Raw genomic sequence first — 16,235 nt, 5'->3', positions numbered from 1 at the left:
TAAATAATTGTAAAAATATTTTTAAAAAATTATGAAAAATAATAAAAAAAAATCAATATTTATTCCATCAATAAATAAATATTTTAAAAAATCTAAACAATAAAAGTACACATATTTAGTATCAACGTGTCCATAACGACCCGACCTATAAAACTGTCCCACTAGTTAACCCCTTTAGTGAACACCATAAAAAAATAATAAAAAAAAAACTAGGCAAAAAAACAATGCTTCATCATCATACCACCGAATAAAAAGTGGGATAAAACGCGATCAAAAAGAAGGATATAAGTAAATGTGGTACTGCTGAAAATGTCATCTTGTCCTGCATAAAACAAGCCACTATATAGCTCCATCACCGGAAAAATGAAAAAGTAATAGCTCTTAGAATAAAGGGATGCAAAAATAATTATTTTTTTATATAAAATAGTTTTTATTGTATAAAAGCACCAAAACATAAAAAAATTATATAAATAAGGTATCGCTGTCATCGTACTGACCAGAAGAATAAAACTGCTTCATCAATTTTACCACACACGGAACGGTACAAACGCCCACCCTGCAAAATTATTGAATTGCTGAATTTTGTTCATTCTGGCTCCCAAAACTCAGAATAAAAAGCGATCAAAAAATGTGCTCAAAAATGGAACCAATAAAAACGTCATCTCGTCCCGCAAAAAATGTGGTGGTGCAAAAACTATTTTTTGCAATAAAAAGCGTCTTTTAGTGTGTGACATCTGCCAAACATAAAAACCCGCCATAAATAGTAAATCAAACCCCCCTTTATCACCCCCTTAGGGAAAAATAAAATAAAAAACGTATTTATTTCCATTTTCCCATTAGAGCTAGGGTTAGGGCTGGGGCTATGGTTAGGGTTGGGGCTAAAGTTAGGAATACGGTTTCGGTTGGGATTAGGCTTAGTGTTGGAATTAGAGTTGGAGTTATAATTGGGGGGTTTCCACTGTTTAGGCATATCAGGGGCTCTCCAAACGCGACATGGCGTCTCATCTCAATTCCAGCCAATTTTGCATTGAAAAGTCAAACGGCCCTCCTTCCCTTCCAAGCTCTGCCATGCGCCCAAACAGTTTTTTTACCTGCATATATGGGGTATCAGGGTTTTCAGAACAAATTGTACTTTTGGGGTCCAATTTCTCCTGTTACCCTTGGTAAAATAAAACATATTGGATCTGAAGTAAATTTTTTGTGAAAAAAGTTAAATGTTCTTTTTTTTTTTTTAAACATTCCGAAAAATTCCGGTGAAGCACCTGAAGGGTTAATAAACCTTGAGGGGAGCAGTTTTTATAATAGTGTCATTTTTGAGCATTTTCTATCATATAGACCCCTCAAAGTGACTTCAAATGTGACGTGGTCCTTAAAAAAATAGTTTTGTAAATTTTGTTGTAAAAATGGTCAACTTTTAACTTATAACTTCCTAACAAAATAAATTTTGGTTCTAAAATTGTGCTGATGGTAAGTAGACATGTGGGAAATGTTACTTATTAAGTGTTTTGTGTGATATATCTCTGTGATTTAAGGGCATGAAGATTCAAATTTGGAAAATTGCAAACTTTTTGCCAAATTTCCGTTTTTTTTTTCACAAATAAAGGCAAGTCATATCAAAGAAATTTTACCACTATCATAAAGTGCAATATGTTATGAGAAAACAAAGTCAGAATCACCAGGATTCATGGAAGCATTCCAGTTTTATTATCTCATAAAGGGATAATGGTCAGAATTGTAAAAATCGGCCTGGTCATTAACGTGCAAACCACCCTTGGTTCTCCTGATGATTGTAGCAAGGTGACTTCCAAATACATGTTTTCCAGTCTTGGTAAGGTGTACCCCATATCTCTAGCAAGTAGTCCATCGTATAGGTAATTCACTCCGTGATCCAGAAATCCAAATCCTTGCTGACGGCACCATTGATGTAGCCAGTTGTTCACCTGCAGAATCTTATTCCACCTCCTTGTTCCATGGCCATCCACTGGGAGGATAGAGGAGAAAACCACCTGCGCTCCCAGTTCTTTCAATTTCTTACCTAAGTTTTCATAGTCATTGCAGATGGTTTCTAGGTCGTTTCTTGTGGTGTCATTTGTCCCCACATGTATTAGCAGGAATACATGCAAATGCACATAGGAACAAAGATCTTAATTTTTGAAGACATGTCTTCTGTTCTGATGAAACTAAAATGGAATGTTTTCGGCATAATGACCATCGTTATGTTTGGAGGAAAAAGGTAGAAACTTGGAAGCCTAAGCATATCATCCCAACTGTGAAACACGGGAGTGGCAGCATCCTGTTGTAGGGTTGTTTTGTTGCAGGAGGGACTGGTGCACCGCATAAAATAGATGGCGTCATGAGAAAAGAAAATTGTGGCAATACTGGAGCAACATCACAAGACATCAGCCAGGAAGTTAAAGCTTGTGCAGCAATGGGTCTTCCAAATGGGCAATGACCCAAAGCACACTGCAAAATGGCAACAAAGTGGCTTAAGAATAGCAAAGTCAATGTTTTGGAGTGGCCATCACAAAGCCAGGATCCCAGTCCTATTGAAAATTTCTGGGCAAACCTGAAAAGTCAGTTGCAAGCAAGGAGACCTACAAACCTGGATCAGCTACACTAGTTTTGTCAGGAGGAATGGGCCCAAATTCTGACCAACTATTTTGAGAAGCTTGTGGAAGAATATCCCAAAAGTTTGACCCAAGTCATTCAGTTTAACCCCTTCACGACTTACGCCGTATTTGTACAGTGCATGTCGTGTCTCTCCCTTTGATGTGAGCCCAACGCTGAGCCCACATCTTTCCCTGCACATATCAGCTGATTTGAATAGCTGACATGTGCCTCTAAGCCGCGGGTGGAACCGCGATCCACCCACAGCTGTTAAAGTGTTAAATATCGCTGTCAATTTATGGTGGCGGCATTTAATGAGATGGCGCCGGAAGCATTTAACTAATCCCGCCCTGCTCTATGTAGTACAAGCGATCAGATGATCGCATCTTCTAGTCTCCCATGGAGACTATTGAAGCAAGTGTAAAGTAAAAAAAGTTTTTAAAAATATAAAAAAATAAAAATATAAAAGATCAAATCACCCCCCATTCGCCCCATTCAAAATAAAACAAGTAAAAAAAAAATACACATATTTGGTATCACCGCGTTCAGAATCGCCCAATCTGTCAAGATATAAAAAATAATCTGATCGGTTAACGGCGTAGCAAAAAAAAGTCAAAACTCCAGAATTACTTTTTTTGGTCGCCACAACATTGCATTAAAATGCAATAATGGGCAATCAAAAGATCGTATCTTAACCAAAATGGTATCATTAAAAACTTCATCTCGGCGCGAAAAAGTGAGCCCTCACACAGCACCAGATCACGAAAAATGGAGATGCTATGTGTCTCGGAAAATGGCGCAATTTTTATTTATTTATTTTTTTTTTTACAAACTTTGGATTTTTTTTCACCACTTAACCCCTTAATGTCCAATGACGGACACAGTCAGTCATCAGACATTTCCCCTGCTTTGATGAGGGCTCCGGCGCTGAGCCCGCATCAAAGCCGGGACATGTCAGCTGTTATGAACAGCTGACATGTGCCCGCAATAGGCGCGAGCGGAATCGCCGTCCGCCCGCGCCTATTAACTAGTTAAATGCCGCTGTCAAAGCTGACAGCGGGCATTTAAATAGAATTTCCGTCACGTGATCGGGGGTCGGCGTCACGTTGCCTGGACAACCAGAGGTCTCTATGAGACCTCTATGGTTGTTCCAGGCATAAGGCTTTCAGTGCCACCCGGTGGTCGGCGCTGAAAGCACAGCAGTAAATCTGCTACATATGGGCGATCTGCTCATCGCCCATATGTAGCAGAGCCAATCGGGTTGCGCATGCTTCTAGCCTCCTATGGAGGCTATTGAAGCATGCCAAAAGTAAAAAAAAAAAAAAAAATGTTTAAAAATAAAAAAAAATTAAAAAAACCTAAAAGTTCAAATCACCCCCCTTTCGCCCCAATCAAAATAAAACAGTAAAAAAAAAATCCCACATACACATATTAGGTATCGCCGCGTTCAGAATCGCCCGATCAATAAAAAAAAAGCATTAACCCGATCGCTAAACGGCGTAGCGAGAAAAAAATTAAAAACGCCAGAATTACGTTTTTTTGGTCACCAAGACATTGCATTAAAATGCAATAACGGGCGATCAAAAGAACGTATCTGCACAAAAGTGGTGTCATTAAAAACGTCAGTCCGGCACGGAAAAAATAAGCCCTCACCCGACCCCAGATCATGAAAAATGGAGACGCTACGGGTCTCGGAAAATTGCGCAATTTTTTTTTTTTTTTTAGCAAACTTTGGAATTTTTTTTCACCACTTAGATAAAAGAGGACATAGACATGTTTGGTGTCTATGAACTCGTAATGACCTGGAGAATCATAATGGTAGGTCAGATTTAGCATCTAGTGAACCTAACAAAAAAGCCAAGCAAAAAACAAGTGTGGGATTGCACTTTTTTTGCAATTTCACCGCACTTGGAATTTTTTTCCCGTTTTCGAGTACACGATATGGCAAAAAATAAGCCCTCACATGGCCATATAAACGGAAAATTAAAAAAGTTATGGCTCTGGAAAGAAGGGGAGGGAAAAATGAAAATGTAAAACCAAAAATACCCCTGGTCGTTAAGGGGTTAAATAAAAAACAACCTGGACATGTTTGGCATCTACGAACTCGTAATGACCTGGAGAATCATAATGACGGGTCAGTTTTAGCATTTCGTGAACATGGTGAAAAAAAAAGTTGTGTAATTTTACTTTTTTTTTCTGCAATTTTACCGCACTTGGAATTTTTCACACGATATGGTAAAACCAATGGTGTTGTTCAAAAGTTAAGGGCATTGGCACCAAATACTAATGAAATGTATATAAACTTTTGACTTTGCAGTAAGCTTTACAAATGCCTTAAAACATTCTATCTTTCATTATTCTGGCGTTATTAATATTATTAATAATTATGATAATCCTAATTGACCTAAAATGGGGAAGTTTATTCTGATTTCATGTCAGATATTGAGAAAAACATGCATATGTGTATTTTTATATTTATATTTTGTATTTTTCGCTTTATAAGGCGCTCCGGATTATAACACGCACCCCAAATTTTGAGGAGATAAATAGGAAAAAACTTTTTTTTAATAAAATGGTGGTGCTTCTTATAATCCATGCGTCTTATTGCTTACCTGGGGTGGTGGCTGCGGTGAAGCGGGGTTCCAGGGTTGCTGCTAGCGGAGGCAGGAGTGGAACGTTGCTGCTGGGATGAGGGGGTGTTTTGATGTGCGGCGCGCCGCAGCGGGTGTCCGATGCTGCCGCTGTGCTTTGTCCCCAGTGTTGCCAGGTGTTGCTGTCACCGCGCTCTGTCCCGGGTGCTGCTGCCCGCTCTGCCCTGTGCTGTGGGAAAATGGCTGCCGTGCATGCGCAGATGGAGATCTTGGCACTGAAATCTTGGGAGATAAGATTTCAGTGCTGAAATCTCATCTCCAGAGATTTCAGTGCTGAGATCTCAATCTGCGCATGCATGGCAGCTATTTTCCCAGAAGGAATCCACCGCACAGGCCAGCATGGATGGAATGGCAGAGCCCCCCCCACGCAGCACGGGACAGAGCGCGGTGGAAAGCATCGGGGGACAGAGCGCGGTGGCGAGCACCGGACACCCACAGCGGCAGGCCAGAGGTATATCCGCATTGTAAGATGCACCCCCAAAAAGTGCGTCTTATAAAGTGAAAAATACAGTAGTGTATGTAAACTTCTGATTTCAACTTAAAGTCCTTAGTGAGGGTTGATTCTTTCCTACAATGTATGGATGAAATTCGGAAACTTTTTATCCACTGTACTGTTACTGTAATACACTGCGGTTCTTCTGCGCAGAATTACATACTGTAGCTTGTGTGCTAGGTGTGAACATACTGTGGTCGTACATATATATGTATAATTATATATTCTGTGCTTATTTCCATTCAGCATCAGAACAGGACCAGAGCTTCGAGGTGACTATGACTGCTACCACAGAGGTAACAGAAGATGACATTACTGAAGACTCCATAACCCAAATTCAGGTAATGCAGAATCCGGGATTCTATGTTCTTTTCAGGATTTTTTTTAATGTCAGTACCATTTTCTGTTCTCTTTTGCTTATTGCTTAATCCCTTTGGACCGTGACCAATTTTCATTTTGGCGCTTTTTTTTACTCCCCTTTTTCCAGTACCATTTTTTAGTACACACGTAGTCAAAATTGTTGGTACCCCTCGTTTAATGACAGAAAAATCCACAATGGTGACAGAAATAACTTGAATCTGACAAAAGTAATAATAAATCAAAAATCTGAAAATGAACAAATAAAAGTCAGGCATTGCTTTTCAACTATGCTTCCACAGAATTTAAAAAAAAAAATAAAACTCATGAAATAGGCTTGGACAGAAATAATGGTACCCCTGAAAATAATGTGACAAAAGGGACATTAAATTGCGGTGTGTCCACTAATTAGCATCACAGGTGTCTACAATCTTGGAATCAGTGAGTGGGCCTGTATAGAGGGCTACAGATACTCACTGTGCTGTTTGGTGACATGGTGTGTATCACACTCAACATGGACCAAAGGAAGTGAAGGAAAGAGTTGTCTCAGGAGATTAGAAAGAAAATTATACACAAACATTTTAAAGGTAAACGTTATAAGACCATCTCCAAGCAGCTTGATGTTCCTGTGACTACAGGCGCCAGACCTCTCTTACCTTTCCCGGCGCCTGCGCACTGCAATACTCTGCTCTGCCCTCAACAGGGCAGAGCAGTGCACCTGTGCAGGAGCCGCGACGGAAAGCAAAGAAGACGTGATCGTTAGAAGATGGGAGGCGCCGGACCGCAACACCCATCGGACCAAAACCGGACCCGGACCTACCCTGGGCGAGTATAATATAACTCGTTTTTCTTCTCTTTCAGGTTACATTGGGGCTTATCTACAGCATTACAGAATGCTGTAGATAAGCTCCTGATGGCGGTGCTGGCAGCTGATAGTCGAAAAAATAGGTGACAGATTCCCTTTAAGGAGGTGCAGCAACTTAAACATACAATTCTGGCTGTTCTTTTTTTCTTTGTTTTTTTTTTAATTACAGCATTTACCGTATGGGTTAATTAATTTTAGGTTTTGATATATCTGACTTTTATGGACCCAGCTACACTTATTTTAAAACGTGGGAAGGAGATTAAAATTTTTATATTGTTACAAACTTTTTATTTTTCACCTTATTTTTAGCGCCACTAAGTGACTTGAACTCAACGTTCTACTCTGAGGTTTTACAGGAGGCCTAAGATAGCAGCCATGGAGGTCTTCGAGAGGGTCCCTGCTGTCATGGAAACCGATTGGCACCTTATAATCTCATCGCAGGGGAGCCGATGGCGCAAACGTGCACTGGCAATCTCACTATTTAAATGCACACCCTTAAACAAATACTTTGTTGACTTGAAGTACTCTTTAAACTTATGGCAGCACCTACTCCTTTTGGAGTAGGAGTCTGTCAGCATGGCACACCTAGAATTGGAAATATTTGACTACTTTTTTTGTAGTATTGCTCAAAATCTCTTGTGAGGGCATCTCCTGTGTATAGCTCTCTTTGGGTCACTCACAGATTTTAAATTGGATTCAGGCTTGCGCTTTGGGTGGCAACATTGGACTGATAATGGAATTTAAATGGTTAAACAGCAGTGATTGGGGCTATCTCAAGTCACAGCTTTTACATGCAGATGCTGACTGTGCAGTGAAGCTGACATCTCTTGGTTATAGTGTGAGCTCAGGTCATGGGCCCGCTCGGTACATATAAACCTGAATTAGGATGTACTATGATGATCTATTTTGAGAAAGAGATAAATGTTGACATTTTTCTTATCACCCATGACAGCACCACCTAAGTGAGGGGATCCGCCCTTCAAGGACAGGAAGCCTATAGAATTAAAGGCTGGCACCTCTCCACCTCATCAGCTTGGTTTCCTGTCTTTGGAGAGGGAGTGTGCGAGCTGGAGTTGTCCAGGAGAATGATCATCATGGGACATAAAGACGTAACCAGGCCTTGGTGGTAGGTCCTGGAGATGCCACAGTGGTTCCAATGAGGAACTAAGCTAGTGAGCGGACTCTGGATGGCAGCGTCATAGTAAGTTGATGTGTATGTCTGCCGCTGCGCTGTACAGGGGGTGCACAGATCTGTGAAAGCATGCTCTGTTGACGAGAACGCCAGTAACGTCACGAGTGCCGGAAGTGATGAATCCACTTCCAGTGTATGCCAGAGGAGGCACCGAATTCGATTGGCAGCACTGTATTTGGTGAAGACCCTCCTCAGCAACAGCCAGTGGCAGCGCCAGGAAACTTGGGTTGTCCCTGCAGGATAGACAAGTCCACAGCCTCTTTAGGACATTATTTGGAAGAAATGATTGCTCCTCATAATCCGGGAGCAAAACGGCTCCTGAGTGGTAAGTGACCACCGTGAATGTTCACCTTGTAATTAGGGTTTCTTGCCATTTTCCTTGTTTAGGAAATGTCTGACAGAAATAAAGCTCAGGGAAGCTTGTCTCTCTGTTCAGTTCCAGGACACATCCAGTCTTCTCTGCTTTCCTAGCAGTCTGAAAAGGTGAACAACTGGTTCATGAGTACTCCAAATCAAAACCTGTAGAGCTAGGATTTAACCCAGTCCTATCTGGCTTTGCTACAACTTCAAGAGGTTCAACACATTCCTGAGAGTCAGATCATTTAAAAAAGAGATCATAGCAGAAATTACAACTTTCTTATGGAAGGAATAAGCATTGGTGATACCGTACCTTGACAAATTCCTGATTGTGGGTATATCTGTGGAGCACTGCAGAGCTCAGTTGGCAGAGTTAAGGGCAACCTTGACAAGGTTAGGTTGGCTACTCAATTTAAAAAAAAAAATCTAGGTTAGAACCTAAAAGAGTGCAGATCTTCATTGGTCTTCTCCTAGATTCATTGAAACAGACTTATCTCCCAAGGGAGAAAGAGGAGAAGAAGGAGTCCTGCTAAATGTCAAAATTAATAAGTAATCTGGCTAAAACTTTAAGGAAGGCAGTGTCGCCTTCATTACTATTTCATTCCAGTAGTAGCAGGGTCACAGATATACACCTGTGTGTTGCAATGGAAGATTCGGGCAAACAAATACGCTTTGAATTGCTGTTGAAGAAAAAGTAAGTTTTCCAACCAAGTTCAGTCTCTTCTCTGATGGTTGGAGACAAAAAATCTATACAAAGGAGTACCTTGGGTGGATCAGATAACGTGGGTCATTGCCGCAGATGCAAGCCCCCAGATATGGTGGTCACATCTGGGAGAACTCCTGGGCCAGGGCTGATAGATGAGGGAAGAAATAGGCAGCTCCTCCAACCTAAAGAAATTCTTGGCATTAAGGCAGTCTCTAAGAAAGTGCCTTTTTTATTCGGACTCCCATGACAGCACCACGAGCACCACGAGAGAGGGGATCCGCCCTATAGGAACAGGAAACCTACAGATACAAAAGGGCGGCACCTCTCCCACGCATCAGTTGGTTTCCTGTTCCTGAGGGGACGGGATCCTACAGAAGATTTGGATCCCAGGCCGGCCAGCCGACACCGGTAGCGAGGGGGTCTCCTACCTCGGCCTGGTTCGGATTTCCTGGAAGACGCCACGGTGGCCCAGGATGGGTGTCACGGCGGTGGCGTGGACAGCAGGGAGCGGCGTCCGGAGGATGGCCGTCTCCAGGAATTTAGCCGCCGCCGGTAAGTATACCCCCCCCGGGGATTTCCGGCTCCGGCGGCGCACATGGGTGGCAGCGCTGTGCAGGGGGCTGCGACCGGCGCTGCTCCGAAGCTCCCGGGCGTCCCGCGGGGCTTCCGGCGTTTCCGGGGTAGCGGTGACGTCAGGGGGCGGGCGGAGGAGGCGCTTCCGGGTCAGCGCGCCACTGCGCATGCACGGCAATTCCAAGATGGCGGCGCCCATCGGAAACACCGATGGCGCGAGTTCGGGCGCCAGCTGGGGTAGGGAGCTCCATTAAGGGGGGGGAGGGGCGCGGCATGGATACTGCTGACCGGAGGAGGGGGTATTTAGGCGGGACCCGGGCAGGGTTCCTTGCCTTGGCCACATTACTACATGCAGCAGTGTGCAGCAGCAGCAGTGGTAATGGAAAGCGATCGAGAGCAGCAGCAGCAGCGGCAGAAGCAAGGGCAGCAGCGGCAAACATCACTGCCGCCCCTGGATGACCTTCGGCAGGTCAAACAGAAAAAGAAAGGGTCCCGTGACAGTAATGCGGGACGAAGTGACCAGTCCACTCGTAAGAGCTCCTCCAGGCAGACAGGAGCATCGACCGAAAGAAATCCCCCTCGTTCTCCGGTACTTGATTGTGGCACTGGTAAGTGATCTTCGTGAAAGTTCACTCAGTGACGGGACCCCCCTTCTGTGTTTTTTCTTTTCTAAGGGTGCTGCAGGCTGTAGTCCCTCCCTAAGTTAGTTTACATCTCTGTAATTCTCTCGTGGTGCTGTCATGGGAGTCCGAATAAAGTATTAAGTTACGTACCGGTAACGGTATTTTTCGGAAGCCCATGACAGCACCCTTAGTTCCCTCCCTTGTTCACGTATAGAGGTGCACTCCTTTAGAAGATTGTTTATAGAATCACCATAGGTGGGAGATGGTATGAAATAATTCGGTTAAATAGGGTAGATAGGTTGTATATATCATATGTTGTGTACTAACCATGGTAGCCTCTCAAGCTCTGTAATCCAACTGATGCGTGGGAGAGGTGCCGCCCTTTTGTAGCTGTAGGTTTCCTGTTCCTATAGGGCGGATCCCCTCTCTCGTGGTGCTCGTGGTGCTGTCATGGGCTTCCGAAAAATACCGTTACCGGTACGTAACTTAATACTATCTATACAAGTTCACCATGTAAAGGTCTTTCCAGACAACAGAGTAAAGGGCTCATTACACATAGCGATATCGCTAGCAATATCGCTGTAATATCACTGGTTTTTGTGATGTAGCAGCAATATTGCTAGCGATATCGCTACATGTGATACTTACCTCCGACCGGCTCCCCCGCTGATTATCGCTGATTGCGCGAGAACGTCCTGGACCATTTCTCGTCGGGCGCTTCCTGCTGGGCTTCTTGTGGCGCCGACGAGCGACGCGTGGACGCGGGCGGGAGGACGTCAGGATCGCCGTGTCTGACAGGTAAGTAGCGACCCCCGACCACTATGTCGCTGGTGAGATCTGCCTGTTTGGCAGCTCTCTATAGCGATCACTTAATGATGCACCAGTGATCCATATCGTTGTCGGGATCGCTGGTGCATCGCTAAGTATAACGGTACCCTAACTGTAGCTTGCATAAACTATCGGGGTGGGAGGGGATTGGACTAGGCCCAGATCCCTAATGACACTGATCAGATCTTTCAGATGGTGGAGTCTCACCTCTTTTCTTTAACAGCACCATAAAGGGGGAAGAGATAAGCAAACCGACTTTTTGAGCCTCATCCAACAGAAAGGGGGAGTATTCAATCAGATTGCTGACCTATGGGGGATTCCCCTTAGACATGCTAGTCTAAAGGGGTCTGATTCCTTGTAGGAATGCTCTGACCTGACACCCATAATGTGGTGGTGCACCATCTTGCTGGAAAAACTCAGGGAGCGTGCCATCTTCAGTGCATAAAGAGGGCAACACATCATCATGTAGCAATTTCAGCTATCCAGTGGCATTGAGGTTTCCATTGATGACGAATGGCCCCACTATCTTTGTACCCCATATACCACACCATATCATCAATTATGGGTGTCAGGTCCGAGAATTCCTACATGAACAGCTTCCTGGAAAGTGGATTGGTCGTCGTGGGCCAGTTGAATGGCCACCAAGGTCCCCCGATCAGACCCCCTTAGACTTTTATCTTTGGGGTCATCTGAAGGCAATTGTCTATGCTGTGACGATACGAGATGTGCAGCATCTGAAACAAGGGATACTGGAAGCCTGTGCCAGTATTTCTTCTGTGCTGTTGCTATCAGTGTGTCAAGAGTGGGAGAAGAGGGTTGCATTGACAATCCAACACAACGGGTAGCACTTTGAACACATTTTATAAGTGGTCATAAACTTGTAAATAACTCATGAAAGAATAAAGTTAGGTTAAAACCAAGCACACCATTGTTTTTCTTGTGAAATTCTCAATAAGTTTGATGTGCATAAGTATCACTGCAGCAAAAGTATCGTGAAGATGCAGTTATTACAATGGCAGTTAGTCACGGCAGGAGTCAGGACCCCACACTATACATCTGTCTCTTTTGGGTATGTCTGTTGAGTAAGCACCTCTGATTACTTGTATCTAGCTTTTCTATTCACCCTCCTACTTCTTCACCATGTTTACATATGCCCTCAGTGTTTGCTCCTTTAATCCTCACTCTCCTTCGCTATCCCCAAATCCCAGCACCCTCTAACCAAATAATCATCTCCCCTTCCCTCTTTCCTCCCCACCTGACCTCCTCTGCTGAACTGCTCCTCAACCTCAAATCTGTCCGAATGAAACCTAAAACAAGCTGCATACTCTCCTCCCATCTGCTCTCCCTTTCTCTGCTTCTCACTGCTGGCGACATATCTCCCAATCCTGGACCCCCACAGCGCATACCCCCCATTACTACCCCTTCCTACCGCTCCCTATCTAATAAAAACTACCGCAATTCTTTCCAACTTAAAACCTGTGCCATTGACACCCAACCCCCTGCTCCCTCTCTCTGGAGCACTTTGGAATGCCCGCTCCATCTGCAATAAGCTTCATGTGATTCATGACCTCTTTCTCTCTCGCAATCTTTGCTTTCTCGGCCTCACAGAAACCTGGCTGACACCCTATGACACAGCCTCCCCTGCCGCGTTGTGTTACGGCGGCCTCCACTTCACCTACACTCCTCGCCCTGGCAACAGACATCATGGATGATTGGGCCTTCTCCTTTCTTCCAACTGCACCTTCACCTTCAACCCAATCCCACCTCTTCCCTCCCTAATCTTCCCCTCTTTTGAAGTCCACTCTGTCCGCATCTACTCTCCCTTCAACCTCCAAGTGGCCGTCATATACCGACATCCAGGCCTGACCACTGCCTTCATTGACCAATTCTCCACCTGGATTCTTCACTTTCTTTCAACTGACACCCCCACTATCGTCATGGGTGACTTCAACATCCCCACTGATACCCTTCAGTCAGCAGCCTCCAAACTCCTGTCCCTTACTTCATCCAGTGGTCCTCCTCAGCCACCCACACAGATGGACATACATTGGACCTGGTCTTCACCCGCCTCTGCTCTCTTTCTAACTTCACCACCTCCCCTCTCCCTCTATCTGACCACCATCTACTCACTTTCTCATCCCTGTCCTCCTCTCCTGGCACCCATGTCCAGCAACATGCGCACCCCCGCAGAAAACTTGCACACCTAGACACCCACGCGCTCTCTGACTCTATTCTACCACTGGCATCCATATCCTCACTCCAAGACACAGACAGTGCCACTGCTTTCTACAATGCCGCTCTTGCATCAGCTATTGACACGGTCGCCCCTCTCGTTCATGGCAGAAGGCGACGTACCAACAGACAACCCTGGCACAATAACACCACTCCGGGAAGTTTCCTGGGCTGCAGAGCGGCGTTGGAAGAAAACAAATTCGCAAGACGACTTCACCGCATTCAAACAGGCAACACTCACTTTCAAATCTGCCCTCACTTCTGCTAAACAGGCCTACTTCACAACCCTCATATCTTCCCTATCCTATTATTCAAAACTTTCAACTCCCTCCTCCGCCCACCACTGCCCCCTCCAACCTCCCTCATCTCTGCTGAGGACTTTGCCACACACTTCAAAAATAAGATCGACCAATCAAGGCAAGTCTTCATTGTTCAACCACCACAACCCCTTTGTATACCAGACCAATGCCCAAACCCCATAACCTCCAATCTACAATCTGGTTTCCGTCCCCATCACTCCACTTACAGCCAAAGCAAATGGACAATACTCTATACTCCTGCTTCTAGACCTGTCCTCTGCATTCGACCACTGCCTCCTACTACAGATCCTCTCCTCCTTTGGCATCAAAGACCTCGCCCTATCCTGGATCTCCTCATACCTCTCAAACCGCACATTCAGCGTCTCCCACTCCCTCACTACCTCCTCATCCCACCCTCTCTCTGTTGGAGTCCCCCAAGGCTCTGTTGTAGGACCCCTACTCTTCTCAATTTATACCCTTAGCCTGAGTCAACTCATAAAGTCCCATGGATTCCAGTACCACCTTTATGCTGACGACACTTAGATCTACCTCTCTGGCCCAAACGTCACCTCCCTGCTGTCTCGCTAGCGATCTCGGTATGTGAGATGGGGCCTCTAGTGACATTCAAGTTTTGTCTGTTAATCCTCTATTTACACAGATCCTAGAAAATAGGGTATTTCTGAAACCAGCCTATCTTCTCAAGATAACTTTCAAGTTCCATAGAAGTCAGGATATTGCCTTCCCTTCTTTCTGTGTCAATCTTGAAAGTCCAAAGGAAGAACAATACCACACTTTAGATGTAAGAAGTCTGAGAGTATATCTTAGCAGCAACAACCTGGTAAACAGGTCAATTGCTTTTTATTTAATTTCAGGGTCCTAAAAAGGTATTAAATCCTCTAAAAGAATGCTAGCTAGATGGAATAAAGAGACTATAGGGTAAGCTTATTATGCAAATAATAGGGCAGTTCCAGGAGACCTGAAAGCTCATTCTACTTTGGCTATTTCAACCTCCTGGGTGGAGAAAGTGGATGTCTCCATCGAGCATTTATGTAAGGTTTCAACGCGGTCTTCACTTTGCACCTTCTTTAGACACTATAGACTTGATTTGAGATCTTCTGCTGGGGCTCTACAGACTGTGTTCCTGCCCTAAGACTAAAGTTTTTCTGTAATTCTCTCAGGTGGTGCTATCATGGGTGTAATGAAAAGACTAAACTACTTGCCAGTAATGGGATTTTCCAGAACCTATGACAGCACCTTTATATTTCCTCCTTTCACTGGTAATGGGTGGTCACTTTGTTTCCTTCATGGTGTTGGATTCGCGCATTGTTTAGAAGAAAAAAATTGTGTTGTTCTTTTAATGGTGTATATAACTATTAACCCCTTCACGACCAGTGACACAGCGTATGCGTCATGAAAGTCGGTGCCATTCCGACCAATGACGCATATCCTGTGTCATGACTTCAAAGCCCCCCTGCGGGTCGGGTGACCTAGGTCACTGAAAGGTCACCCGACCCGCAGATACAGGGGGCTTTGTACTTCACGGGGGGGCGTGGCTTCGCCCCCACGTGGCTACGATCACTCTGATTGGCTGTTAAAAGTGAAACAGCCAATCAGAGCGATAGTAATATTTCATCAATGAAAATTGATGAAATATTACAATCCAGCCATGTCCAACGCTGCTGTAGCATCGGATATGGCTGGTGACACCGATCCGACAAACCCACCGGTTAACGGGGGCGATCTGCCCCCCGCCACTGAATGACAGCGCCGCTGTCATCATCTGCCCCCCCGCCTTCCCTCCGCTCCCCCCGCCTTCCGATCGCTAACCCCCACTCCCACCTCACGGTACTCTCCGAGTCCCGCTATGGCTCCCGGTGTCCCGCGGTCCCGGACCATGAGGGACGCCATATTGGAAAATGGCGGGCGCATGCGCAGTGATCAAAATAGAATGAAAAGTAAATAAACCCCCCGTTTATCACCGCCATAGGCAGGAACACCTAATAAAATAAAGAAATTATTTTTATTTTTATTTTTCCATTAGGGTTAGTGTTAGGGTTGGAAAGAGGGTTAGGGATAGGGTTGGAATTAGGGTTAGGGTTGCAATTAGGGTTAGCGTTGGAATTAGAGTTAGAATTAGGGTTGGAATTAGGGTTAGGGTTAGGCTTGTGGTTAGGGTTATGGTTAGGGTTGGGATTAGGGTTAGGGGTGTGTTGGGGTTAGGGTTGGGATTAGGGTTAGGGATGTGTTGGGGTTAGGGCGGTGGTTAGGGGTGTGTTGGGGTTAGGGTTGAAGTTAGAATTGAGGGGTTTCCACTGTTTAGGCACATCACGGGGGTCTCCAAACGCGACATGGTGCAACCATTGATTCCAGCCAATTTTGCATTCAAAAAGTCAAACGGTGCTCCCTCCCTTCTAAGCCCTGACGTGTGGTTTACCCCAACATATGGGGTATC

The 16,235-nt window shown here is 44.8% G+C and overlaps 1 protein-coding gene across 4 annotated transcripts in view; it reads left to right on the top strand.

Moving 5' to 3' along the window:
* The window catches only part of DMTF1 (cyclin D binding myb like transcription factor 1), an 84,321-nt gene that overhangs the window by 6,924 nt on the left and 61,162 nt on the right, over positions 1-16,235 (top strand). For all 4 annotated transcript variants that reach the window (XR_012221359.1, XM_073551289.1, XM_073551286.1 and 1 more), the window contains exon 3: positions 5,998-6,092. Coding sequence is in view for 3 of the 4 variants with exons in the window: in XM_073551289.1 (XP_073407390.1) it covers positions 5,998-6,092 (95 nt within the window). In the remaining variant the exon portion in view is untranslated. The remainder of the gene's footprint in view (positions 1-5,997; positions 6,093-16,235) is intronic.

Source organism: Dendrobates tinctorius, unplaced genomic scaffold, assembly GCF_039654945.1.
Source record: "Dendrobates tinctorius isolate UK_male_01 unplaced genomic scaffold, ASM3965494v1 ptg000174l, whole genome shotgun sequence".
In the NCBI taxonomy this organism is placed as follows: Eukaryota; Metazoa; Chordata; class Amphibia; order Anura; family Dendrobatidae; genus Dendrobates; species Dendrobates tinctorius.
Note: the sequence above shows the minus strand (reverse complement) of the source record. Positions and strands in the feature narration are given on the sequence as shown.